The 23,542-nt window shown below is 45.7% G+C and overlaps 2 protein-coding genes across 3 annotated transcripts in view; one reads left to right on the top strand and one right to left on the bottom strand.

Moving 5' to 3' along the window:
* Window positions 1-2,384, bottom strand: part of PRKAR1B (protein kinase cAMP-dependent type I regulatory subunit beta) — a 123,490-nt gene extending 121,106 nt beyond the window's left edge. The window contains exons 1-2 of one of the 2 annotated variants that reach the window (XM_060282444.2): window positions 2,024-2,384; window positions 193-396 (exon numbers count right to left, since the gene is read on the bottom strand). In XM_060282444.2, coding sequence (XP_060138427.1) covers window positions 193-369 — 177 coding nt within the window. In that variant the 5' untranslated portion in view covers window positions 370-396; window positions 2,024-2,384. The remainder of the gene's footprint in view (window positions 1-192; window positions 397-2,023) is intronic. The other variant, XM_035130525.3, reaches the window with a different exon arrangement.
* A 9,687-nt stretch (window positions 2,385-12,071) lies between these two features.
* Window positions 12,072-23,542, top strand: part of DNAAF5 (dynein axonemal assembly factor 5) — a 33,721-nt gene continuing 22,250 nt past the window's right edge. The window contains exons 1-4 of the mRNA XM_035131635.3: window positions 12,072-12,733; window positions 17,325-17,509; window positions 18,501-18,625; window positions 21,105-21,220. Of these exons, the coding sequence (XP_034987526.3) occupies window positions 12,175-12,733; window positions 17,325-17,509; window positions 18,501-18,625; window positions 21,105-21,220 (985 nt within the window). The 5' untranslated portion in view covers window positions 12,072-12,174. The remainder of the gene's footprint in view (window positions 12,734-17,324; window positions 17,510-18,500; window positions 18,626-21,104; window positions 21,221-23,542) is intronic.

Genomic DNA, 23,542 nt, shown 5'->3' with positions numbered 1-23,542 from the left:
CGAAAGACCTGTGGTTCAGGCCCACAGCACCGCCACCTCACACTTCCCTGTGATGTAAACATTCACAGAGCTAGACAGACCAAGGGTCTCAGTCAATAACAAGCAGCTTCCGAAATACTGGAAGCATCTTTGATTTTGCTCTGCTGTTACATTTGTGCCCTTTGCCCCTGTGCATATTCGACAATCACTGACCTTCTCCAGTTTCTCAAAATGTTCTCGCAAGAACTTCATCGGCCGGTCAGGTTTTGCTATACAGAGGTTGACAATGCACTCTTTCAGAATCTGCTGGATATTATGCTTCTGAACGTAGCGTTCGCATCCCTTCAGGCTCTCGTCGTCTTCCACATTGCAAGAGGACGACGCAGCCATCTTTGTGACTGTAAACAGACAACAAACCTGGGTGAGAAAACGGCATGGTGTTGAAAGAAGCTTAAGCTATTCTCCAAAGTCTTCAGGTGTACAAAACTGGACAGAAATCAAGTTTTCAAGTACTGGGCGAAAAATAAGTTTCAGTATCTCAGTCTTGTCAAATCATCTGCCAGCAACATAGAATATACACTGCATGTTCTCACCCAAAAGGCTAGCAAACCTACAATGTAGCAGTCCTTAAATGTTCAGCGTGTTATAAGTCGTAGGCTCTTCATTAGAAGGTTACACCCCACCCCCACCCCAAAGTGAAAATGATCTTTCTACATAATCTTCTGCCACTTCTGCATCATGGAGCAAAAAATACCCTAGCTCTGCCTGCACTAGACTGGTTTGCTATTAAATATTTTTTCATAATAATAGCTGGACACTGGTTTGGGGGGAACTGATCTTTACCTAATGGACCTGCTGAGCTGGTGGCTTGGCCTTTTGGCATACAAAACACCCCAAAGCTATTTCCTCTCCTCTCTGCAAATCCCAAAGAAACCATTCAAACCATTACATATTATTCTTTGTCAAATTCTGAACTTGTTCAGTTCATTCTCCAGCAAATGTGGTACAGAGAATAGCACCTCCACACCTTTTTGTGTGTGTGTATTTATGGTTCTAGATATTAGTGCAGAAAAAAATATCTCAAGGAAACAATATTTGTTAGTGAAAGACAATCAACCAGTACTTCTCTTTCATCAAAGTAAACAAGAGGGCGAATGACCCAATCCTCCAGTCAATGTATTTTGCACGCCAAGCTCATCCAAAATAAAAGGACACGTGTTCGAACTGCAACTGAGATTGATCGGGATGTGCAAACAAGAGAGCGGACTGTGCAGTGTCAATCACTGATTGTGTTTCCCTCTCTTTAGGTAAGCGTAGGTCCAAGATCTGGATGTGTTTTGCATGCACGGATCCCCCATTGGCGGAGGACCTGACATCACATATTTTTGGAAGGTGATCCCCACAAGACTTCTAAGAGAGGAGGAACGGCAGGTCCAATCTCTTGTCAAACTGAATCTCAAATTACTGGAAGAAGATTAAAATTTGGGAGAAAGCTGGAAAACGGAGCAACAAATAAATAAAACCGCACAGGCTTAGAGCTGTGCAGCCGAGGGAAACCTCCTCCCCTTCCTTGTGCATCATTCCCAAAAGAGCAACATCTCTAACGCTGTGAGTGATTCAGACTGAGGGTTGTAGTCAGCCAACATCCTCATCTTTTGCTGGGGTTTGATTTATACATGGGGAAAGGCTGTTTCCCCAAGCATTCCCAATGCCTCCTACATCTCCCAACAAAGCACCATCGCGGTCTCCCCCCTCCCTCTTTCTAGCTCTCGATGGAGAAGGAGGGCTATCCTTCATCCTCTTCCCCCCTTCCTCTTCCACCGTCTCCATCAGCAACAGCCCTTTGTGCTGAATTAATTCTCTCAGCCATTGTTGCTGGGGGAACAGCTGCCAAAAGCAAGCAAGCAAGGGAGGAAGGAGGGAGGGATGGAGAGAGAGGGGGGAGGGTGAAGGGGGGGTGATCAGAGGAGATCCCCTCTCCATAGCTCTAGGGGGACAAGAGCAGGCTTCGCGTGCAATGCCAGAGGGGACCATAGCTAAATACCTGAGTTGCTGGATCAGCGACAAGCAGCGGCGGCAGCTACAAACCTCTTCCTCTTTTAGCTCCCGTTATTCCGCAGTGCAGCCTCCTCCTCTTCCTCCTCCAGCGGCTGGCTGGCTTCTCGTGAATCCCCCTTTCCCCTCCCCCGGGTGCTTTCAGAAAAGCCCCGGCAAAAGAGATCCCCGCTACTTATCCACCCCCAGATTTGTCTGCCTGCCTGTGTTTTGTTTCCCTCCCCCCCCCTTTCTTATTCCCCTTGCACACAAAGCGTTAAAGCTCTGTTGCACTAGCAGCAGCAAACCCACACACACAGGAAGTCCCAGCTGGCTGTCAGTCATAGGCAAGTTCAGCCTCCCTCCTGCATGGAGAGAAAAACACACACACACACGCACACACACAGAGGCTGGGAAGGAACATGCTCCAGGCCGTGTGCAATGCTTGTGGTTACGTTAGTCCAGTCACTTGCTTGGGGGGATGATGTTGCTGCTGTTATTTTAAACTCACCCAAAATGGAACAGGTAGGAGAACTGGGGCACCGATGGAGAGGCAAGGATCTGGGCTGATGGCTTAAGAGGAAGCAAGGATTTGGTGCCTGTTGGGATTAGTAGGGCAGAAGGCAAGGAGCCCAGCAGTGGCTGGAGACAGAGCCGATGAATGATGTAACTAGAGCCAATGGCAGGCAGAGCCCACTGAATCTAGATTTGCTCCCCACCCTCTTCCTACCTCCCAGGTTCTGCAAGGGGTAACCCTGAGCCTAAAGAAGAGGGTGCCGATAGACAGCGTGACCCCCTGGACTTTGACTTTTGTTGGCCTTTGTCTGTCTTTTCAGACCTGGTACCCACAGCATACATTTGGGGACTCATAGAATTATAGAATCATAGAGTTGGAAGAGACCACAAGGGCCATCCAGTCCAACCCCCTGCCAAGCAGGAAACACCATCAAAGCATTCCTGACAGATGGCTGTCAAGCCTCCGCTTAAAGACCTCCAAAGAAGGAGACTCCACCACACTCCTTGGTAGCAAATTCCACTGCCGAACAGCTCTTACTGTCTGGAAGTTCTTCCTAATGTTTAGGTGGAATCTTCTTTCTTGTAGCTTGAATCCATTGCTCCGTGTCCGCTTCTCTGGAGCAGCAGAAAACAACCTTTCTCCCTCCTCTATGTTGTTTAGTCGTTTAGTCGTGTCCGACTCTTCGTGACCCCATGGACCATAGCACGCCAGGCACTCCTGTCTTGCACTGCCTCCCGCAGTTTGGTCAAACTCATGTTCGTAGCTTCGAGAACACTGTCCAACCATCTTGTCCTCTGTCGTCCCCTTCTCCTAGTGCCCTCAATCTTTCCCAACATCAGGGTCTTTTCCAAGGATTCTTCTCTTCTCATGAGGTGGCCAAAGTATTGGAGCCTCAGCTTCACGATCCGTCCTCCCAGGGAGCACTCAGGGCTGATTTCCTTAAGAATGGATAGGTTTGATCTTCTTGCAGTCCATGGGACTCTCAAGAGTCTCCTCCAGCACCATAATTCAAAAGCATCAATTCTTCGGTGATCAGCCTTCTTTATGGTCCAACTCTCACTTCCATACATCACTACTGGGAAAACCATAGATTTAACTATACGGACCTTTGTCGGCAAGGTGATGTCTCTGCTTTTTAAGATGCTGTCTAGGTTTGTCATTGCTTTTCTCCCAAGAAGCAGGCGTCTTTTAATTTCGTGACTGCTGTCACCATCTGCAGTGATCAAGGAGCCCAAGAAAGTAAAATCTCTCACTGCCTCCATTTCTTCCCCTTCTATTTGCCAGGAGGTGATGGGACCAGTGGCCATGATCTTGGTTTTTTTGATGTTGAGCTTCAGACCATATTTTGCGCTCTCCTCTTTCACCCTCATTAAAAGGTTCTTTAATTCCTCCTCGCTTTCTGCCATCAAGGTTGTGTCATCTGCATATCTGAGGTTGTTGATATTTCTTCCAGCAATCTTAATTCCGGCTTGGGATTCATCTAGTCCAGCCTTTCGCATGATGAATTCTGCATATAAGTTAAATAAGCAGGGAGACAATATACAACCTTGTCGTACTCCTTTCCCAATTTTGAACCAATCAGTTGTTCCATATCCAGTTCTAACTGTAGCTTCTTGTCCCACATAGAGATTTCTCAGGAGACAGATGAGGTGATCAGGCACTCCCATTTCTTTAAGAACTTGCCATAGTTTGCTGTGGTCGACACAGTCAAAGGCTTTTGCATAGTCAATGAAGCAGAAGTAGATGTTTTTCTGGAACTCTCTAGCTTTCTCCATAATCCAGCGCATGTTTGCTATTTGGTCTCTGGTTCCTCTGCCCTTTCGAAATCCAGCTTGCACTTCTGGGAGTTCTCGGTCCACATACTGCCTAAGCCTGCCTTGTAGAATTTTAAGCATAACCTTGCTAGCGTGTAAAATGAGCGCAATTGTGCGGTAGTTGCAGCATTCTTTGGCACTGCCCTTCTTTGGAATTGGGATGTAGACTGATCTTCTCCAATCCTCTGGCCATTGCTGAGTTTTCCAAACTTGCTGGCATATTGGGTGTAGCACCTTAACAGCATCATCTTTTAAAATTTTAAACAGTTCAGCTGGAATATCATCACTTCCACTGGCCTTGTTATTAGCAATGCTTTCTAAGGCCCATTTGACTTCACTCTCCAAGATGTCTGGCTCAAGGTCAGCAACCACACTACCTGAGGTGTACGAGACCTCCATATCTTTCTGGTATAATTCCTCTGTGTATTCTTGCCACCTCTTCTTGATGTCTTCTGCTTCTGTTAGGTCCTTACCACTTTTGTCCTTGATTATGGTAATCTTTGTACGAAATGTTCCTTTCATATCTCCAATTTTCTTGAACAGATCTCTGGTTTTCCCCATTCTATTGTTTTCCTCTATTTCTTTGCATTGCTCATTTAAGAAGACCCTCTTGTCTCTCCTTGCTGTTTTTTGGAAATCTGCATTCAGTTTCCTGTATCTTTCCCTATCTCCCTTGCATTTTGCTTGCCTCCTCTCCTCCGCTATTTGTAAGGCCTCGTTGGACAGCCATTTTGCTTTCTTGCATTTCCTTTTCCTTGGGATGGTTTTCATTGCTGCCTCCTGTATAATGTTACGAGCCTCCATCCATAGTTCTTCAGGCACTCTGTCCACCAAATCTAAATCCTTAAACCTGTTCCTCACTTCCACTGTGTATTCATAAGGGATTTGATTCAGATTGTATCTTACTGGCCCAGTGGTTTTTCCTACTTTCTTCAGTTTAAGCTGGAATTTTGCTATAAGAAGCTGATGATCTGAGTTACAGTCAGCTCCAGGTCTTGTTTTTGCTGACTGTATGGAGCTTCTCCATCTTTGGCTGCAGAGAATATAATCAATCTGATTTCGATGCTGTCCATTTGGTGATATCCATGTGTAGAGTCGTCTCTTGTGTTGTTGGAATAGAGTGTTTGTGATGACCAGCTTGTTCTCTTGACAGAACTCTATTAGCCTTTGCCCTGCTTCATTTTGAACTCCAAGGCCAAACTTGCCAGTTGTTCCTTTTATCTCTTGATTCCCTACTTTAGCATTCCAGTCCCCTGTAATGAGAAGAACATCCTTCTTTGGTGTCATTTCTAGAAGGTGTTGTAGGTCTTCATAGAATTGGTCAATTTCACTTTCTTCAGCACCGGTAGTTGGTGCATAAACTTGGATTACTGTGATGTTAAAAGGTCTGCCTTGGATTCGTATCGAGATCATTCTGTCATTTTTGAGATTGCATCCCATTACAGCTTTTGCCACTCTTTTGTTGACTATGAGGGCCACTCCATTTCTGCTACAGGATTCTTGCCCACAGTAGTAGATATGATAGTCATCCGAACTGAATTTGCCCATTCCCTTCCATTTTAGTTCACTGATGCCCAGGATGTCGATATTTATTCTTGTCATCTCATTTTTGACCACATCCAGCTTACCTCCACTCATGGTTCTTACATTCCAGGTTCCTATGCAATATTTTTCTTTACAGCATCGGACTTTCCTTTCGCTTCCAGGCATATCCGCAACTGAGCGTCCTTTTGGCTTTGGCCCAGCCGCTTCATCAGCTCTGAATCTACTTGTACTTGTCCTCCGCTCTTCCTCAGTAGCATGTTGGACGCCTTCCGACCTGAGGGGCTCATCTTCCAGCGTCATAACTTTTATATGCCTGTTGTCTTTGTCCATGGAGTTTTCTTGGCAGGGATACTGGAGTGGCTTGCCAGTTCCTTCTCCAGGTGGATCACGTTTAGTCAAAACTCTCCACTATGACCTGTCCATCTTGGGTGGCCCTGCATGGCATAGCTCATAGCTTCTCTGAGTTATTCAAGCCCCTTCGCCACGACAAGGCATTGATCCATGAAGGGGCCCTCCTCTATACAACATCCTTTTATATATTTGAACATGGCTATCATATCACCCCTTAACCTTCTCTTCTCCAGTTTAAACATACCCAGCTCCCTAAGCCGTTCCTCGTAAGGCATTGTTTCCAGGCCTTTGACCATTTTGGTTGCGCTCCTCTGGACACGTTCCAGCTTGTCAGTATTCTTCTTGAACTGTGGTGCCCAGAACTGGACACATTACTCCAGGTGAGGTCTGACCAGAGCAGAATACAGTGGTACTATTACTTCCCTTGATCTAGATGCTATACTCCTATTGATGCAGCTCAGAATTACATTGGCTTTTTAAGCTGCTGCATCACACTGTTGACTCATGTCAAGTTTGTGGTCTACCAAGACTCCTAGATCATTTTCACATGTACTGCTCTCAAGCCAGGTGTCACCCATCCTGTATTTGTGCCTTTCATATTTTTTTTGCCCAAGTGTAGTACTTTACATTTCTCCTTGTTAAAATTCATCTTGTTTGCTTTGGCCCAGTTGTCTAATCTGTTAAGGTCATTTTGAAGTGTGATCCTGTCCTCTGGGGTATTAGCCACCCCTCCCAATTTGGTGTCATCTGCAAACTTGCTCAGGATGCCCTCAAGCCCATCATCCACTTATTTTTTCCCCTTTTCACTGTACATTTGTATGGTGGCAGTTCTGCTGTTGTGACTCATCGTAGGTCAGGCTGTGACCTAGAATGTGTCCTGAAGACTAATGTATTGTGCATATGCTCATCTGGGTCGCTTGTGAACAGATTGTGCACTATAATACACTTCACTTACATGAAGGACCATAGCTCAGTGGTAGAACATATGCTTTTCATGTGGAAGGTCCCAGGTTCAGTTCTTGGTGTCATGAGTTTAAAGGGCTCAGGCAACAGCTTACATCAGGGGCGTGATTTGTAGCACATGACCAAGGATATCTGACTCCCTGTTGTTTAACAGTAGCAACAGTTCTCCTTCTCCCAAAACCAAGCTGCCAAATTGAAGAAAAGAGGGATGACAGGGATGCATTTTTATGACTTAAATTTGTGACTGATCCAGCAAAAACTGATGTTTAATGCAGTGTTTCCCAACCTTGTGCCTCCAGATGTTTTGGGACTACAACTCCCATCATCCCTAGCTAGCAAGACCAGTGGTCAGGAATGATGGGAATTGTAGTCCGAAAACAGCTGGAGGCACAAGGTTGGGAAACACTGGTTTAATGTATATTGGCCTCCACAATATTTTTACAGGAAGGCACTGTGTGATACAGAAAGATATAGGAGGTGTAATGCTGGAAATATTTCACTGAAGCATATGATTAGAGCATGCCCAGTGATATTTTCTTTTTAGTCTGAAGTTATCCTGGTTGGGTTTTTATTGGCAAAATCCTTGAAATTGGCAAATGTACATGCAGTTTTTAAATTACATTCCTGTAGTATGGGGATTAATGGCAAAACAACAAAGTATATTTTGTGAGCCTATATGGTTGCTGAGAGGCTTCTGCTTCTAGCTGGAAGGATAAACATCCACCATCTGAGGATCTCACTGCCCTTGCTACATTTCGAACACATTTCTTATGTCTGAAATCTGTTTCATTATGTTTTTATATTTCATTGTTATTTCTCTTTTTTACTGTACACTACTTGGATATTTTGATGTTAGCGGTCTACACATTCTGCAAAATACATAGACATAAACAAATTTTACCACTCTGTCTCAGCTGCCAATCTTGCATCTGTGTTCTGAATGAAATGAAATTTCTGGGCCCTCTACAGAAGCAGACCCATCCATATTCAATGTATTGCAGTAATCCAAACAGGAGGCTATCATGGCATGGATAACAGAAGCTAAGCTAGGGTTAAAAGGTGGTTCTTACCACAATGACAACCTTCTTCTTCACTTACAAAGATGGTCAATGCGTACATCAAATCAACATACCTGATATTTTAAGCCAGAGATGGGGAGCCTGTGACCCTCCCAGCTATTGCTGCACTACAGCTCCCATCATCACTGACTATGCTGGCAGAGGCAAATAGCAGCTGGAGCCCAACATCTGGAGTAACCCATCTTTGTTGGCCCTTTCTGTGTCCGGATTTGTCCACCCCTAATGTTGTGGCAATTAAACATGAAAGCGACAGCGTGGGAGAGGTGTTTCCAGCTATCTCACTCCTTGCCTTTATGAAGCCTTGCAAGTTGCTACAGGAGAGGGTCTGTTTTTAGGACCAATGGGTGTTTTTAGGACGAAGGGGAAACCGTCCCGCTCCCTTGTTTTTTTTGCTATTTATAATAATAATAATAATAATAATAATAATAATAATAATAATAATAATAATATATTATTTATACCCCGCCCATCTGGCTGGGTTTCCCCAGCCACTCTGGGCGGCTTCCAACAGAAAAATAAAACACAGTAATCTATTAAACATTAAAAGCCTCCCTGAACAGGGCTGCCTTCAGATGTCTTCTTAAAGTCTGGTAGTTGTTTTCCTCTTTGCCATCTGTTGGGAGGGCGTTCCACAGGGCAGGCGCCACCACCGAGAAGGCCCTCTGCCTAGTTCCCTGCAACTTGGCTTCTCGCAACGAGGGAACCACCAGAAGGCCCTTGGTGCTGGACCTCAATGTCCGGGCAGAATGATGGAGGTGGAGACGCTCCTTCAGGTATACTAGACCGAGGCCATTTAGGGCTTTAAAGGTCAGCACCAACACTTTGAATTGTGCTTGGAAACGTACTGGGAGCCAATGTAGATCTTTCAAGACTGGTGTTATGTGGTCTCGGTGGCTGCTCCCAGTCACCAGTCTAGCTGCCGCATTCTGGATTAGTTGTAGTTACCGAGTCACCTTCAAAGGTAGCCCCACGTAGAGTGCATTGCAGTAGTCCAAGCGGGAGATAACTAGAGCATGCACCACTCTGGCAAGACAGTCCGCAGGCAGGTAGGGTCTCAGCCTGCATACCAGATGGAGCTGATAAGACAGCTGCCCTGGACACAGAATTGACCTGCGCCTCCATGGACAGCTGTGAGTCCAAAATGACTCCCAGGCTGTGCACCTGGTCCTTCAGGGGCACAGTTACCCCATTCAGAACCAGGGAATCCTCCACACCTGCCTGCCTCCTGTCCCCCACAAACAGTACTTCTGTCTTGTCAGGATTCAACCTCAATCTGTTAGCTGCCATCCATCTTCCAACCGCCTCCAGGCACTCACACAGGACCTTCACTGCCTTCACTGGTTCTGATTTGAAAGAGAGGTAGAGCTGGGTATCATCCGCATACTGATGAACACCCAGCCCAACCCCCCTGATGATCTCTCCCAGGGGCTGCATGTAGATGTTAAAAAGCATGGGGGAGAAGACAGAACCCTGAGGCACCCCACAAGTGAGAGCCCAGGGGTCTGAACACTCATCCCCCACCACCACTTTCTGAACACGGCTCAGGAGGAAGGAGCGAAACCACTGTATAACAGTGCCCCCAGCTCCTAACCCAGGGGTCCCCAAACTACGGCCCCCGGGCTGGATGCGGCCCAATCGGCCTTCCAATCCGGCCCGCGACGACCCCCGCCGCCCGCTGCCGCCGCCCGCTCTCACAGCGCGCGGCGCAGCGACGATCTAAAAAATCGGCAAAAAAACCGCCGAAAATCCTTTGTGCGCATGCGTATGGGCCTCCCCCGACCCGGAAGAGGTCATTTCTGGTGCACTTCCGGGTCGGGGGAGGCCCATACGCATGCGCACAAGCGATTTTCGGCGATTTTTTTCCCCGCCCGTGTGCGTGTGCGCATGCGCACGGGCGCACACTCCCCCGCCCTCCGGCCCGCTGCGCGCGCACTCCCCTGCCCTCCGGCCCACTGCGCGGTAAGTCTGGGGACCCCTGTCCTAACCCCTCTAGATGGTCCAGAAGGATGTTATGGTCGATGGTGTCAAAAGCCGCTGAGAGATCCAGCAGGACTAGGAAACAGCTCTCACCTTTGTCCCTAGCCCGCCAGAGATCATCAACCATTGCGACCAGGGCAGTTTCAGTCCCATGATGAGGCCTGAATCCCGACTGGAAGGGATCCAAATGGTCTGCTTCTTCCAGGCGTGCCTGGAGTTGTTCAGCAACCACTCGCTCAATCACCTTGCCCAAGAATGGAAGATTTGAGACTGGGCGATAGTTGGCCATATTAGCCGCATCTAAAGATGGTTTTTTAAGAAGCGGTTTAATGACCGCCTCTTTCAGTGGGTCTGGGAATACTCCCTCATAGAGGGAAGCATTTAACACCCCGCGGAGCCCATCGCCCAGCCCTTCCCGGCTCGCTTTTATTAGCCAGGATGGGCAAGGGTCAAGGAGACAGGTGGTTGGTTTCACTCGTCCAAGCAGCCTGTCCACATCCTCGGAGGTAACAGATTGAAATTGATCCCATGAAACATGACTAGACAGGGCTCCAGCACTCTCCCACCCCGGCCCTGCTCCCACGGTGGAGTCTACCTCCCTCCGAATCTGAGCGACTTTATCTGCAAAAAACTTTTGCAAATTTAAAGGTGGAGGAATGTTGTTAATGTAATCTTGTTATATTTATAGAACTTAAATTTTGTGTGTGTGTGTGTGTGTTTTGGTATGTTGTTACATTTGCTTTTGGTATGTTGTTACATTTGTGTGTGTTTTGGTATGTTGTTACATTTGCTCATTATGAAGTTGCTTTTGCACTGTTTTGATTTTGAAACACCTTCCTGCTTTCTCTGTCATAAGCAGCTTTGGGGGGTGATTTTTGTCAGTGTGTGTGGAAAAACGGCAAATAAAATCATGAACAAATGAGTGAAAAAATCAAGGGAAAGTGCTTTCTTAGCATCTGTCATTTGAATGTAAAGTTATTCTCCTATTATTTGCTAGTAGAATCTCTGCTTTACTAGTAAGAATGCTGAGGTTCCACTTGCTGCTCACATTAACCACACTCCCACTTGGGCGCACAAAACGCTGTGCGAAGGCACACGCTTGCTTTGCTGTCCCAAGACCTTGCATGGAGCCTTGTACGCCTCCTTCCAGCAACTCCTACAGCCAAACCGGTGCCAAACGTATTGCTCTGCTTTCCTTTGGACCACATCAGTGAGACTGAGGGTCTTGTGGTTGGTGTGGCCCAGGACCTCCAGACACACTGCCAAAGCTTGTGTCCCAAGGAGGTCACTTCGCTGCCTTTAACACAGAGGATTGGCTTCACCCCCAGCGGCACACTCCATTGTCTCTCAAGACAGCCGGATGTCAACAAGAATTCAGTGACCATTGGCACTGGGTGAACTCCCCTGGGCTCTCCTCGGGTGGAACCAGAAATGAATTAGTCTGTTTCCAGGAAACAGGCTAAAATAGCAGAAGTCCTTGGGGTGGGTTTGCCTTCACCCTCAGAGGTGCACTGTCGCTTGAGACAGACAAAAAGCAACAACGACGACAACATTATGAATTGCAGTGCTTTTTATTGTTTGACTTGCAATTGTTATGAATTGCAGTGCATTTTATTGTGTTGCTTTAAGGTTCTCTCGTAAGCTGCTTCGCGGCAACTTAGCAGCAGAAAAGCGTAAGAGCTCAGGCAGCGACCCTCGCTTCTTGAGTATAGTTAGCGCTGCTTTAACACATCCACCCTCCTCCCCACCATCCACCCTCCTCTTAAAGCAAAGCCGCGTCCTCGCTTTCCGGCCCCTGCCGTAAAGCACGTCGCCAGGCGCCGTAAACAAACCCAGCCGGCGCCGCGAAGCCGCGTCGGGGCCCTTAGCAACGGGCCTAGCCGCCGCCTTCCCTTAGCAACGGGCACGCGGCAGCATGGCCGACGAGCCAGGGGCAATCGGAGACCACCACCCTCGGGTGTCCGAGGTCAACCAAGCGGTGTCTCGGCACCTCGACCGCCTGCAGGACGGGTCCCGGCAGTGTCGCTTGCAGGCGCTGGCCGGCCTCCGCGCGGCGGTCCTGGAGCGGCCGCTGCCGTCGCCGGTGCTCCAGGAGGTGTTCGCGAAGGCGATGGTCCGGCCGCTGGCGCGCTGCCTGGTGGCCGACCCGGCCGAGCGCTGCCGGGAGCTGGCGCTGGAGCTGACCCGCCACGGCGTGAGCCAGAGCAGCCGGCCGGAGCAGGCGCTGCCCTTCCTGGTGCCGGCGCTGACGCAGCGCCTGGGCCTCCCGCCGGGCGAAGGCGAGCCGTGCGAGGAGCTGCGCCTGGGCCTCCTGCAGCTGCTCAGCCTCCTGCTGCAGGCGTGCCGAGGAGACGCCCTGGCGCCTTACCTGCCCGAGCTGGTGCGCGCCCTGCGCAGCGCCCTCCTCGACCCGTATCCGCAGGCCAAGCGAGAGGGCTGCGCGGGAGCCGCCGCCTGCGCCAAGGCCATGCCAGGTGCGCGCAGGGTTGGGGAAGGGGCTGCCTGGTGGACTGGCGAGTGGGGAGGGTGCAGAGAAGAAGCCTGGCTTGGGGCAGGGGGAGATTGAAATGGGGCCAGGGCACTTTGAAGAGCAGTGGAGAAAAGGGTTTTTTTCCAGCTGGAGTTGGGTTGCTATAGGGTACAGAAAAAAGGTAAAAAAGGTAAAGGACCCCTGGACGGTTAAGTCTAGTCAAAGGTGACTATGGGGTTGCGGTGCTCATCTCGCTTTCAGGCCGAGGGAGCTGCCGTTTGTCCACAGACAACTTTCCGGGTCATGTGGCCAGCAGGACTTCTGGTGCAACAGGACACTGTGGCGGAAACCAGAGCGCACGGAAATGCCATTTACCTTCCCGCCACAGCATCTACTTGCACTGGCGTGCTTTCGAACTGCTATGTTGGCAGGAGTTGGGACAGATCAACGGGAGCTCACCCCATCGCGGAGATTCGAACGCCAAACTTCTGATCAGCAAGCCCAGTAGGCTCCGTGGTTTAGACCACAGCGCGAATTCATTCACAGAATCACAGATTTGTAGAGTTGGGAGGGGCCACGGGGGGCGGGGGTTGCACATCCAACCCCTGCCATGCAGGAATCTTTCACCCAACATGGGACTCCAAACTCACAACCCTGAGATGAAAAGTCTCGTGCTCTACTGACTGAGCTATCCTGTTTCATTTTAAATAAATCTCAAATCGGTTTACCAAAAGGTAAAACTGTAAAATCAAGAGAAAATAAATCTCAGCCCTGCTTTAAAACCTGCAGAAGTTAACCAGCTAAAACAGATTGGAATTGCCTCGAATTTCTAAGTATCGGGGTATGCTTGACCACAGGGGGAATGCTTATAGCAGGTGCCAGAAAAGAGTGTAGCGAAGGCAAGACCTGCTTGATCTCCCAAGTGCAGTTCCCAAGTGCAGACGCTGCCACACAAAGTGATTGAATTTGTGGTATTACTGGTATATGGCACCTGTGAAAGTGCCAGTTTCGATTGAAGCAGTCAAGTGAGCACATACAGGGTAAGGCGATCTTGTAGGTAAACTGGTCACAAGTCGATAGGGGCTTCATATACTGATAGTAACACCTTGAACTTGGCCCAGCAGCAAATCAGCAACCAGTGCAGCTGTCTGAGCACAGGTGTTATATGCTGATAAGGTCTTACTCCTGTCAGCAATCATGCTGCAGCATTCTAGACTAACTGCAGCTTCTGGATCAAGTGTGAAGGAAGCCCTGCTCATCAACAGGAGCCCTGTTTTTGGCCACATCCATGCCATATGTTTAAAGCACATGGCTTCTCCTCTGAAAAGAATCCTGGGAACTCTGGTTGGTTCAGGGTGTTGGGATTGTAATAATAATAATAATAATAATAATAAAAAATTTTATTTATAACCTGCCCTCCCCGGCCAAGACCGGGCTCAGGGCAGCTAACATCAGGTATAAAAACAATTGATTAAAATACAACTTAAAAACAGGATTAAAATACAACTTAAAATGCAGCCTCATTTCAGTGGAAACCCAGAATCAAAACTGTCGGGGCGGGGGGAGACATCAAATCTTCACCAAGGCCAACTATCCAGACTGGTCGTATGTGGGCCAGAAAAAAGCCAGGGAAGTCCCCAAATAGGGGTTCCATCACAGAAGGAAAAGGAAAGGGGGGGATCAGGCTGATTCCAAGCCAAAGGCCAGGTGGAACAACTCTGTCTTACAGGGCCTGCGGAAAGAAATCCGATCCCGCAGGGCCCTGGTCTCATGAGACAGAGCGTTCCACCAGGCTGGAGCCAGTGTTGAAAAGGCGCTGGCCCTGGTTGAGGCTAATCTGACTTCCTTAGGGCCTGGGACCTCTAGAGTTGCTATTTATGGACCTTAAGGTCCTCCGCAGGGCATACCAGGAGAAGCGGTCCCATAGGTACGAGGGTCCTAGGCAGCAAAGGGATTTAAAGGTCAAAACCAGCACCTTAAACCTGACCCTGTACTCCACCGGGAGCCAGTGCAGCTGGAAAAGCACTGTAGTTCTATTTCAGGGAAGCCATGTGCTTTAAATTAATATGGTGTGGATGTGATCCTCCTAGCCACCTATGCACTTTGGGGAAGGGCCGCAGCTCCGTGGTAGAGCATCTGCTCTGCATGCAGAAGGTCCCAAGTTCAACCCCTGGTATCTCCTGGTAGGGCTGGGAAAGAACCCAGCCTAGAACCCTGGAGAATTGCTGCCAGTCAGTGTATAGGCCAGGGGTTCCCAACTTTGGGGGACACATTTGGAAACAAGAAACTCCTGTGGGCACCACATATGCACCTTGGAACCAAGTACATCTACAACTAAAACCTGCTGTCGAACCTAATTTTGTATATGTGCCCCGGAGGTTCCGGTTTCCGCCTGCAGGAATGGCGGACCTGTTTTCCATCTCTCTGACCTTCGTAAGGAATTTGGCGGTTGCTAGGGGAGTAAATGGCAACCCCCTACCCTCTCCGGGGGTTACGGAGAGGGGCCGCTGGCCCGCGATGCCCCCAGACCCACTCCGACTGTTTTTGGAGTGGGGGGAGCTTGGGCTGAGCACTTACGAGGGCCAGGACTCCCGGACGCTAATCTGCATGGCGGGGATTTCCATGGTTAAAGAAGATAATTAGGCTTAAATCTATGGACATACTTCAGAAGGAGGGGAAGAAGCGCTGTTTACTGCTGAGAAATTTATGCTGCTGAGGGAGAGGAGTCAAAGATTGTACAGCATCTGGAAGAAGGATTGATGGGGACGGAGCGATAAGGGAAGTGAGTTTTTATTTTTATTTTTCATATTGTTGCCTCGTACCTTCCCGGACGCGATGTCCTGGCTTGTTTGGAGTGAAAGAGAAGCAAAAGACTGTGTGAGTTGAACTTTATAACTGTTGTTACTGAGCATATTTTTTAAAGATGTGGAGTTGCCGATGAGAAAAGCCCCCCCCTAGTCGGATGGAAGGAGTTCTGGACGCGTTCGGAGGATTTATGAGCTGTGACGCACTTTAAATTGGAGCAGCGACCTGAAGCTAAGTTCAGCTATAGGGCAAGGAGATCCATTAATTTACCAAGAGTTTATGGTTTGATGTTTGGGTCTCCTGCCTGGAAAAGCTGTAAATTCTATAATGATCGTAAATCTTCATGGCTATGAGAGGAAACGAAAGTGATTTGAGTTTTTTAAGATGGTGCTGCTTCGTGCTGCTTCGACGCAACAGGGAGCTCCATTAAGAAGATTTATGGGGAGGCTGGACTGATTAACTCACACAGGAGAAAGAACATCTGTGAAACTTTGTTTGATATTTATCTCAGCAGCTGGGAAACAATCGGATGAAAGTGGAAAATATCTATGTGACTGTAAGGGGAAGATCTGGATTATTATGAACTTGGAGGACGATTTGAACTTTAGAAAAAAGACGGCAGTGGACAGTTGCGAGGAATTCCCAATTTCTTGAAGCATGGGAACCCAAATAAAAAATTCTTTAGATGATTTGGCATAACATTCGGTTTGATTGATATATATATGTGTATAATTTGAAATATTGAATGTGATATAATTGGTTTTAATTGGAAAATTAATAAAAATATTTTTTTTTATAAAAAAATTCCCTAATAATAAATCTACAACACTGCCCCATAAAAAAAAAAAAAAATTGTATATGTGCCCCGGGCGTGGGGAGGACCCTGTGAGTGCCAGAGAAGGCCTCTGTGGGCATATGTTAGTGACCCCTGGTGTGGCAAATAATACTGAGCTAGAGGACTGCTTCTGTATATAAATAAGGCAACTACATCTTATTAAAAAGACCACAGGAGAAGTGAAAACTTCACAGCCTGGGTTGCTTTTGACTTTTAAGAGCAGCAGACTGAAGAAGCCAAGTCATAGGTGGTGTCAGAAGAGGATGGGCAGTCACCCCCAGGAGACATAATTCCCCCCCCCCCAATGGCTAGACCAGTATGCTGGACCCTATCTGAAGGCAATTTGCACACATAAATTGGAAATTAAAATAATGCACTCATCTATGCTTCCTTGAAGGTTAAACGCCATTTAAATCAATAACATTTATTCATAAGAAACATGTTTAAGACAAGAACATTAATGTGAAATACTGTATATTCCTGCGTATAAGACTACTTTTTAAACCAGGAAAATGTTCTCAAAAGTCAGGGGTCGTGTTATACGCCAGGTCATATTTCTTATACGGCGAGTATATCCCAAACTCTATTTTAACTGGAAAAGTCGTCTTCTACGCCGGAATATGTAGTTCTCTTTCAAAAATGTATGATAAAGCTCACCTTGGCCCCACTTTGGCCTTTCTGTGACCTCCCATTTCCGCCGCCCCCTGCAGAAAATGGCAGCTGAAATGAAATCTTTCAGTAAGATTAAGATTGCTGTTCTACCATTCCAAAGCACCATTACAGATTCATTGAATCTGGGGCCAAGGTGAGCTTTATCATACATTTTTGAAAGAGAACTACATCTAGTGTCCAAGCCTTTGCTCAGCATTCTGTGTGCTATTATAAAACAGTGCACACAGCTAACTACACTACTTCACCAGGAGTAACATAATTTTTCTCTATTTTCCCCTGACAGATACCTTTCACATGCAGTCAGAAAGTTTGATCAATCCCTTAATGCAAGCAATTTCCCATCAGCACTATAGAGTCCGTGTTGCTGTCATTCAGGCTACAGGAGCAGTGATTCAGTTTGGCAATGCGAAGTCTCTGGACGATGTGCTTTCTCACCTAGCCCAGCGGTGTTTTGATGAGATCCCACAGGTAACTTTCTTCTGGCTAAATTTTAATCCAGGCAGTTCTTTCTTGAAGATACATGTGAGAGACCATATTTAATATTCAATTTTAGCACAGCAATCTTGAACAGCTTTTCTCTTTAGGTTAATTTACTGTCAGATTTCTAAGACTGTTTTAAGATTTTCCTGTTTGAAATGAGGCTTTTAAAACTAAATTTATGGAACACCACTTTGCATGTTATGATGAAGGATAAAGTGAAAGCCTGCCTGGGTTATATATCCTTTTATTTCTTTTTTATTTATTAAATTTATATACTACCCTTCATTCAAAAATCACAGGGTGGTTTACAGTATAAAACCACAAAAATACATAACATAATAACAAACCTCTCCCCGCCCCCATCTCAAAGAACTTGCAGGGATGTATGAAGAAAGCTGAACCTTTAATTTAATTTAATTTTTTAAAATATATTTTTATTAATTTTTGTAACATGTACAGAAAAAAGATGTATAAAAATGGAGATACAAAATACAAAGAAAAAACACAAGACAAAAAACATCAGAAAAAAGAAAAACATTTTTTTACCAATATCATATATAATTCTTAATCTGACGACTTCCTCCTCCCCCCTCCTCCAACGTTTCTGTTAATTACTAATACAGCACTCTCTACTTCTTAAACCCTTTCTTCTTCTAAAGCACTCATTATAAAAAATTTTCTTGATCCGTTTTAAGCACGCATTCCCGATATTACAATGTATCATTTGGATCTAGAAATCTTGGTAATTATTTTACATTTAAACTTAGTCCCTTCTTACTATTTCTAAATGCTTCTTCAGCCTCTTTGTACTGCCACTTCCCTTAAGCTGAACCTTTAATTTTAAAAGAAGTTTAACCAAAACATCAGATTGCATGAGTTAAGGTTTTTTTTTATAAAAAAAATTGTAGTACAATGGTATGTTTTGACATTTGACGGATGTAAATGTGTGATACATTGCTTTTCTCTCAAACATTTCTAGGTTAGAGAGGCTGTTACCAGTGTCACTGGAGAGTGGCTATTGCACCTGCGGGATAGATATTCTTATTTTCACAAGTTAATTCCTCTGTTACTCAGTGGCCTTACTGACGAAATACATGAAAACAAGTAAGCAGAACTCAGAATCCAGTTTATATAATTTATGTTCTATGCATAGCTGCCAAGTTCTCCCTTTTTTTAAGGGAAATTCCCTTATGTTGAATAGGCTTCCTCACGAGAAAAGGGAAAACCTGGCAGCTATGGTTCTATGTGGATGTTGCAGCTCATGTATTAAAGTAGAGAGCGGTGCCATGTTGTCTAGCTCTACTACTGAAATGGTGTGTTCATCTATCACTAATGTATGTGCATTGAAATGAAAGAAGGTGGAAGCCTTCACCTATACAGCTGTATGCATAAAGGCTTCCAGTCAGAAAGTACAGTAACATTTACTGCTCTATGCAAAAGAGAATGAAGGCTCAGAATACTTGCTTTCCCTCTGTCTCTCAAGCATTAGCCAAATTAAGACCAACATCTTGGGTCAGGAAATAGCCAGCATTCCATGCATCGGCACTCGTGACCACACGCTTGAGGTGGCAGGCAGTTTTGTCTACCTGGGCTCCACCATAACCTTTCCATCACTTCTGAGCTGGACAGGTGTATTGGCAAGGCCTCTAGGGCAATGGTTCGCCTCTCCAAAAGGGTGTGGAAGAATGTGACGCTAATGACCAATACCAAGATTATTGGATAATAATATATATATGATAAGAATAATATTGGAGAAAACTGTGTATTGAAACTTGCTTAACCTAAATCATATATCCCAGTTTTCAGTGGCCCTTTAAAGTACGCTTCACGCAGAGTATACGCAGTCAGAAGTCGACCTGGCTAAGAAAACACCACCAAGAGCGTAGGGTATTATCTCCCTTATGTGAAACCCCTTACTAGCTGCACACTTGTAAAAGTATGCAGATGAAAATACAAATGGTTGGGTTTCTTTAACTGAAAAACAAACTGAATCTAAATAGACTTTAAACTAAAGATAAATGCTTTCTCCCACATTCCAAACCTCCCATTAAACTACCCGAGAATTAACAGCATTCTAGCATTATAACTAAGCAATCATACTAAGATTCAACTAAGGAATCTCTTAAACTGAGAACAACTGAGAGAGTGATCTACTACGAGATGAATCAAACTGAAAGATCTAACTAAGAGATACAGAAGGCTTTCTGGCAGAGCCTTATATACAAGGAGCAGAGCCCACGCCTGTGGGCAATTAACAGAAATCACCAGCACCTGTTTCTCTTAAACAGACAGTATTTACATTAGAGCGGCTCTAACTTGACTATTCAAAAAATCCAAGATGAAGGTCCTTCATGTTGAGCATGCTGCTGGATGGAAATGAGTCATGGGCAACTTACACCTTCCAGGAGTGACACCTCAATGCCCTCCTTATGTGCTGTGTCAGGAGGATTTGGGGCATCACATGGCAGGACAGAGTCTCAAGCAAAGAGACTATCCCAAGCCCACATTTCCATCATGTCACACTCCTGTCTCAAAGACATCTACGCTGGCTTGATAGATTCGATGGAAGATGACAGGATCCCCAAAGACGTGCTCTACCAGCTTTGCATTACAAAGATGTTGGCAGATGTGACATGAAGGCTGGCAGCATTAACACTGCGCTGTGGGAATTCCTTGCAGACGAGGAGACAATCAGGTTGTGTATCCACAGCAGTGGCCAGGGGAGGAATGACCACTGGGAGGAGCGCAGAGAGAAGAAACGCCGTGGTGAATATCCAGCCACAAAACTGGACGCTTTTATCTGCCCCAGCTGCATCAAAACATGTCTCTCCTTGTTGGTCTCTACATCCATTGCAGACTCTGTAACTCTCCAATGGTTTGGCTTTATCCCCAAAGGTGCACTCTTCCAAACAGATGGATGCTGATTCAGTGTACCCAGGGAAGGCAGAAGAAGTAGCCCTTGGGGGCTCAGAGAGGGGCTTGCCCCAATCCTTACAGTTGTTCACACTTCTCTGATGGGACCTGCTTCACATGTCAAGCTAGTTTACACATCCAAGTACCTAAGGATCTCTCATTACTTGATGACTCTCAGCTGAATGTTTTGGTCCCTGCACTGAAAAGTATTTCCTTTGAGTTGACATAGGCAGTGCTTTTTTTCTTAAAATTTTTTAGGCGTACTCTCATTTTCCTACTCATATTGAAATACTGCCCCTCAATGAGGCCAGACTTAGATTCACAAAATGTTTAGGAGTATGCGTCCCCCTGCGTCCCCAGGGGAAAAAAGCACTGGGCATAGGCAGTATGAAAGGTCAGTCTATTCTGATGAATCTGTGATGGCTCATTTGCACGTGCAGATTGTATTTTGACACTACATTCAGTGACTGTGGCACATGTGTGACATTCCCGGGACCTCAGAAATGCAGCTGTGGAGATTGCCTCAGGGTATGATTTAAAATAAAACCAGCACTTTTCAGATGTGCTGAAAAGGGATTTTGTTGTTTTAGGTGACACCTTTTTAAAAACTTTGTGTATGGTATATATATATATATAATGCGTGTTTTTGATGCCTTTGTTTTACACTCAGGGAACTGGCTCTAACTTATTGGAAGAAAGTAGGCTCGCAATGGGAAAAAGAAAACGAGCACGATATTAAAGATAAACTTGACTTCTATATTGTGCCACCTTATTATCCTCCAGGATGTGAGTATAATGAAAAAATGTTCAGGGTGCAAATTCCTTGTCCCGTTATTACGGTATCTCCACAAGCCTGTAATGAGCAGATATTTGATATGGCAGGTACAAAGTATCGTTTCTTAATGAGAAAGTAAAATGCAAACGTTTTGAAATATTTGGAAATTTAACGTGTTCTTTTAAAATTTGAAATATTATTAAAAACAAGATGTTTGTCTATTAGATAATCTCTTTGTAGTTAGGGGTCATGTGATGATACTTAGAGCTTAGTAGCTTTGGTAAGACTACTGTAATAATTTGAGGCATAACAGCCAAGCGGGTGCTGGAGGATAAGTTGTTATGCAGCAGAGATAGCTGGTGAGTAATACTGTAACAAGTATTAAGGGATCTGTGTGAGACAATGTTCTTTGCAAAACAAGTGTAGATCACAAGGTTGGGCAACCCCCCAACTGCCTAGCTGAGCTGAGATTTTTCATGCATCGTGCCTTCTAGCATCTTGTAATTGCATCTCCTGTGGAAAGATTTATGGACCTTTTTAGACAATTGACCTGATAATTTTTCACTGTATCTTTTAAGAAGTTCAAAATTGGTTTTTGGAATGGTTCTTGTTCTCTCCCATTACTGCAGAATTGTATGAGACAAGCTCTTACCTGGCTGTGCACAACTTAACAGTGGCCAGTCTTTTTGGCAAGCCTTTTGTGATGTAAGATGAGGCCAAAGTATGAGAGATTGCTGCTTTCATGCACACCGCAGTACATGAGAGGTTTCTGTGCTCTGGTGTAATTTTAGTTTATTGAGCTGGGGACTAGCACACCTGGGACACCAATAGCCAGGGCTACAGGTCCTCCTACCTTTGCCCCAAATGACTGCAGCTTGTGCAACGTGTGGTGCCTGTGCTACAGGCTGACGGCTGATGATTTAACATGTTTAACAGATGTGATCAGTGGTAGTAGCAAATGCTTCCTCATTTTACATTTGGGGCATTTTCAGAACTCCTGGACCTGGTGAAATTCATTAAAGTTTATTTTGGTGTTTTCTGTAAACAACCTGTTGGGGAAATATTTGACACAGTTTATGCCCCCTTTTCCCTTTTTTATCCAAGTTGTAAAGCACAATTGATTAGAAAATTCCGAAATAATAATAATAATACAAAAACAAATCCCTTTACCAAGTTACATAAAGTACAGGCAACTCCCCATTTATGCAGGGGTACAAGATAGGGGTTTATGTACACATCACAGTGTTAGTTAGATCCAGGCTAGACATACAGCTTAATCATGCCAATGCCAACACAGTATAAACATTATAAAGGCACCAAGTTTAATTTCCAACATCCATGTAACCGGTATATTTCAGTATCTGCTTCTCTCTCTAACAGAACCTAAATGTTACAGGTAGGTAGCCGTGTCGGTCTGCGATAGTTGGAAAAAAAAATTCCTTCCAGTAGCACGTTAGAGACCAACTACGTTTGTCATTGGTATGAGCTTTCAGGTGCATGCACACTTCTTCAGATACCCTAAATGGTTTTTTTGAAGAACTTCACCTCCAAAATGGAGACCACCCGTTTCCTTCCTCCCCTGCCCCTGAATTTTTTCTCTCTAACCCCAGTTTTTCTAGCTGCAAGCTAATGAACCTGACACCTCTGCCTCAGTGTGCTTTGATCTCCCATTGACAGAGATTGCAGGTCAGGGTGAAAAGCAAAGAAGGAACTGAAAGCCATCCTGACAATAGGGCGACTTTCCACTGAGAAGAAGAAAGCATTGCCTTAGGATAGGGGTGCAGACAGGTTAGGAAAAGGTAGGGGGCAGCTGAGAAGGCTTTGACAGGAGTGAGATATGCGGATGAAATAGCTGCATTTGTGCATCAGAAATGAAGGGAACTGTTGAAAAGGACCAGTCAAAATCATTTGGGGGGGGGGAGAGATGCCTCTGGTCAAATGGGATGCCACTCTCTATCTTTGTCTTCTCAGGCAGGATTTCTGAATTTGACCTCTTTGTTTTTCGCTGTCAATTTCCATAATCCAAATGCTCTCTTCCATGACAAAAAGAAGCCGTAGTTCAGAGCGCCTTTGAAGATCCTTCCCTTTAAGTAGGTGCTTCACAAACACTTCTGTGTTCTGCATCCTGTTTAAGATTTACATCAGGTTTTTTTTTATTATTTGTATAGCCACACAAGTAGAGGGCCTCATGCAAAACTGCAGTATGCTTGAGGGCTTTCTTTTGTGAGAGTCCGCTTCTTCAGTCAATTCCATTTTGCCAACAACCCTCCTTCTATTAGCATTGTCTTCATTTATCTTTATTTCAGAACTGCATGTCCTGCCTCTATGTTTTC

The sequence above is a fragment of the Zootoca vivipara genome, chromosome 13 (assembly GCF_965207765.1).
Source record: "Zootoca vivipara chromosome 13, rZooViv2.hap1.1, whole genome shotgun sequence".
Lineage (NCBI taxonomy): Eukaryota > Metazoa > Chordata > Lepidosauria > Squamata > Lacertidae > Zootoca > Zootoca vivipara.
The sequence above is the reverse complement of the archived record's forward strand: the minus strand, read 5'-3'. Positions and strand labels throughout refer to the sequence as shown.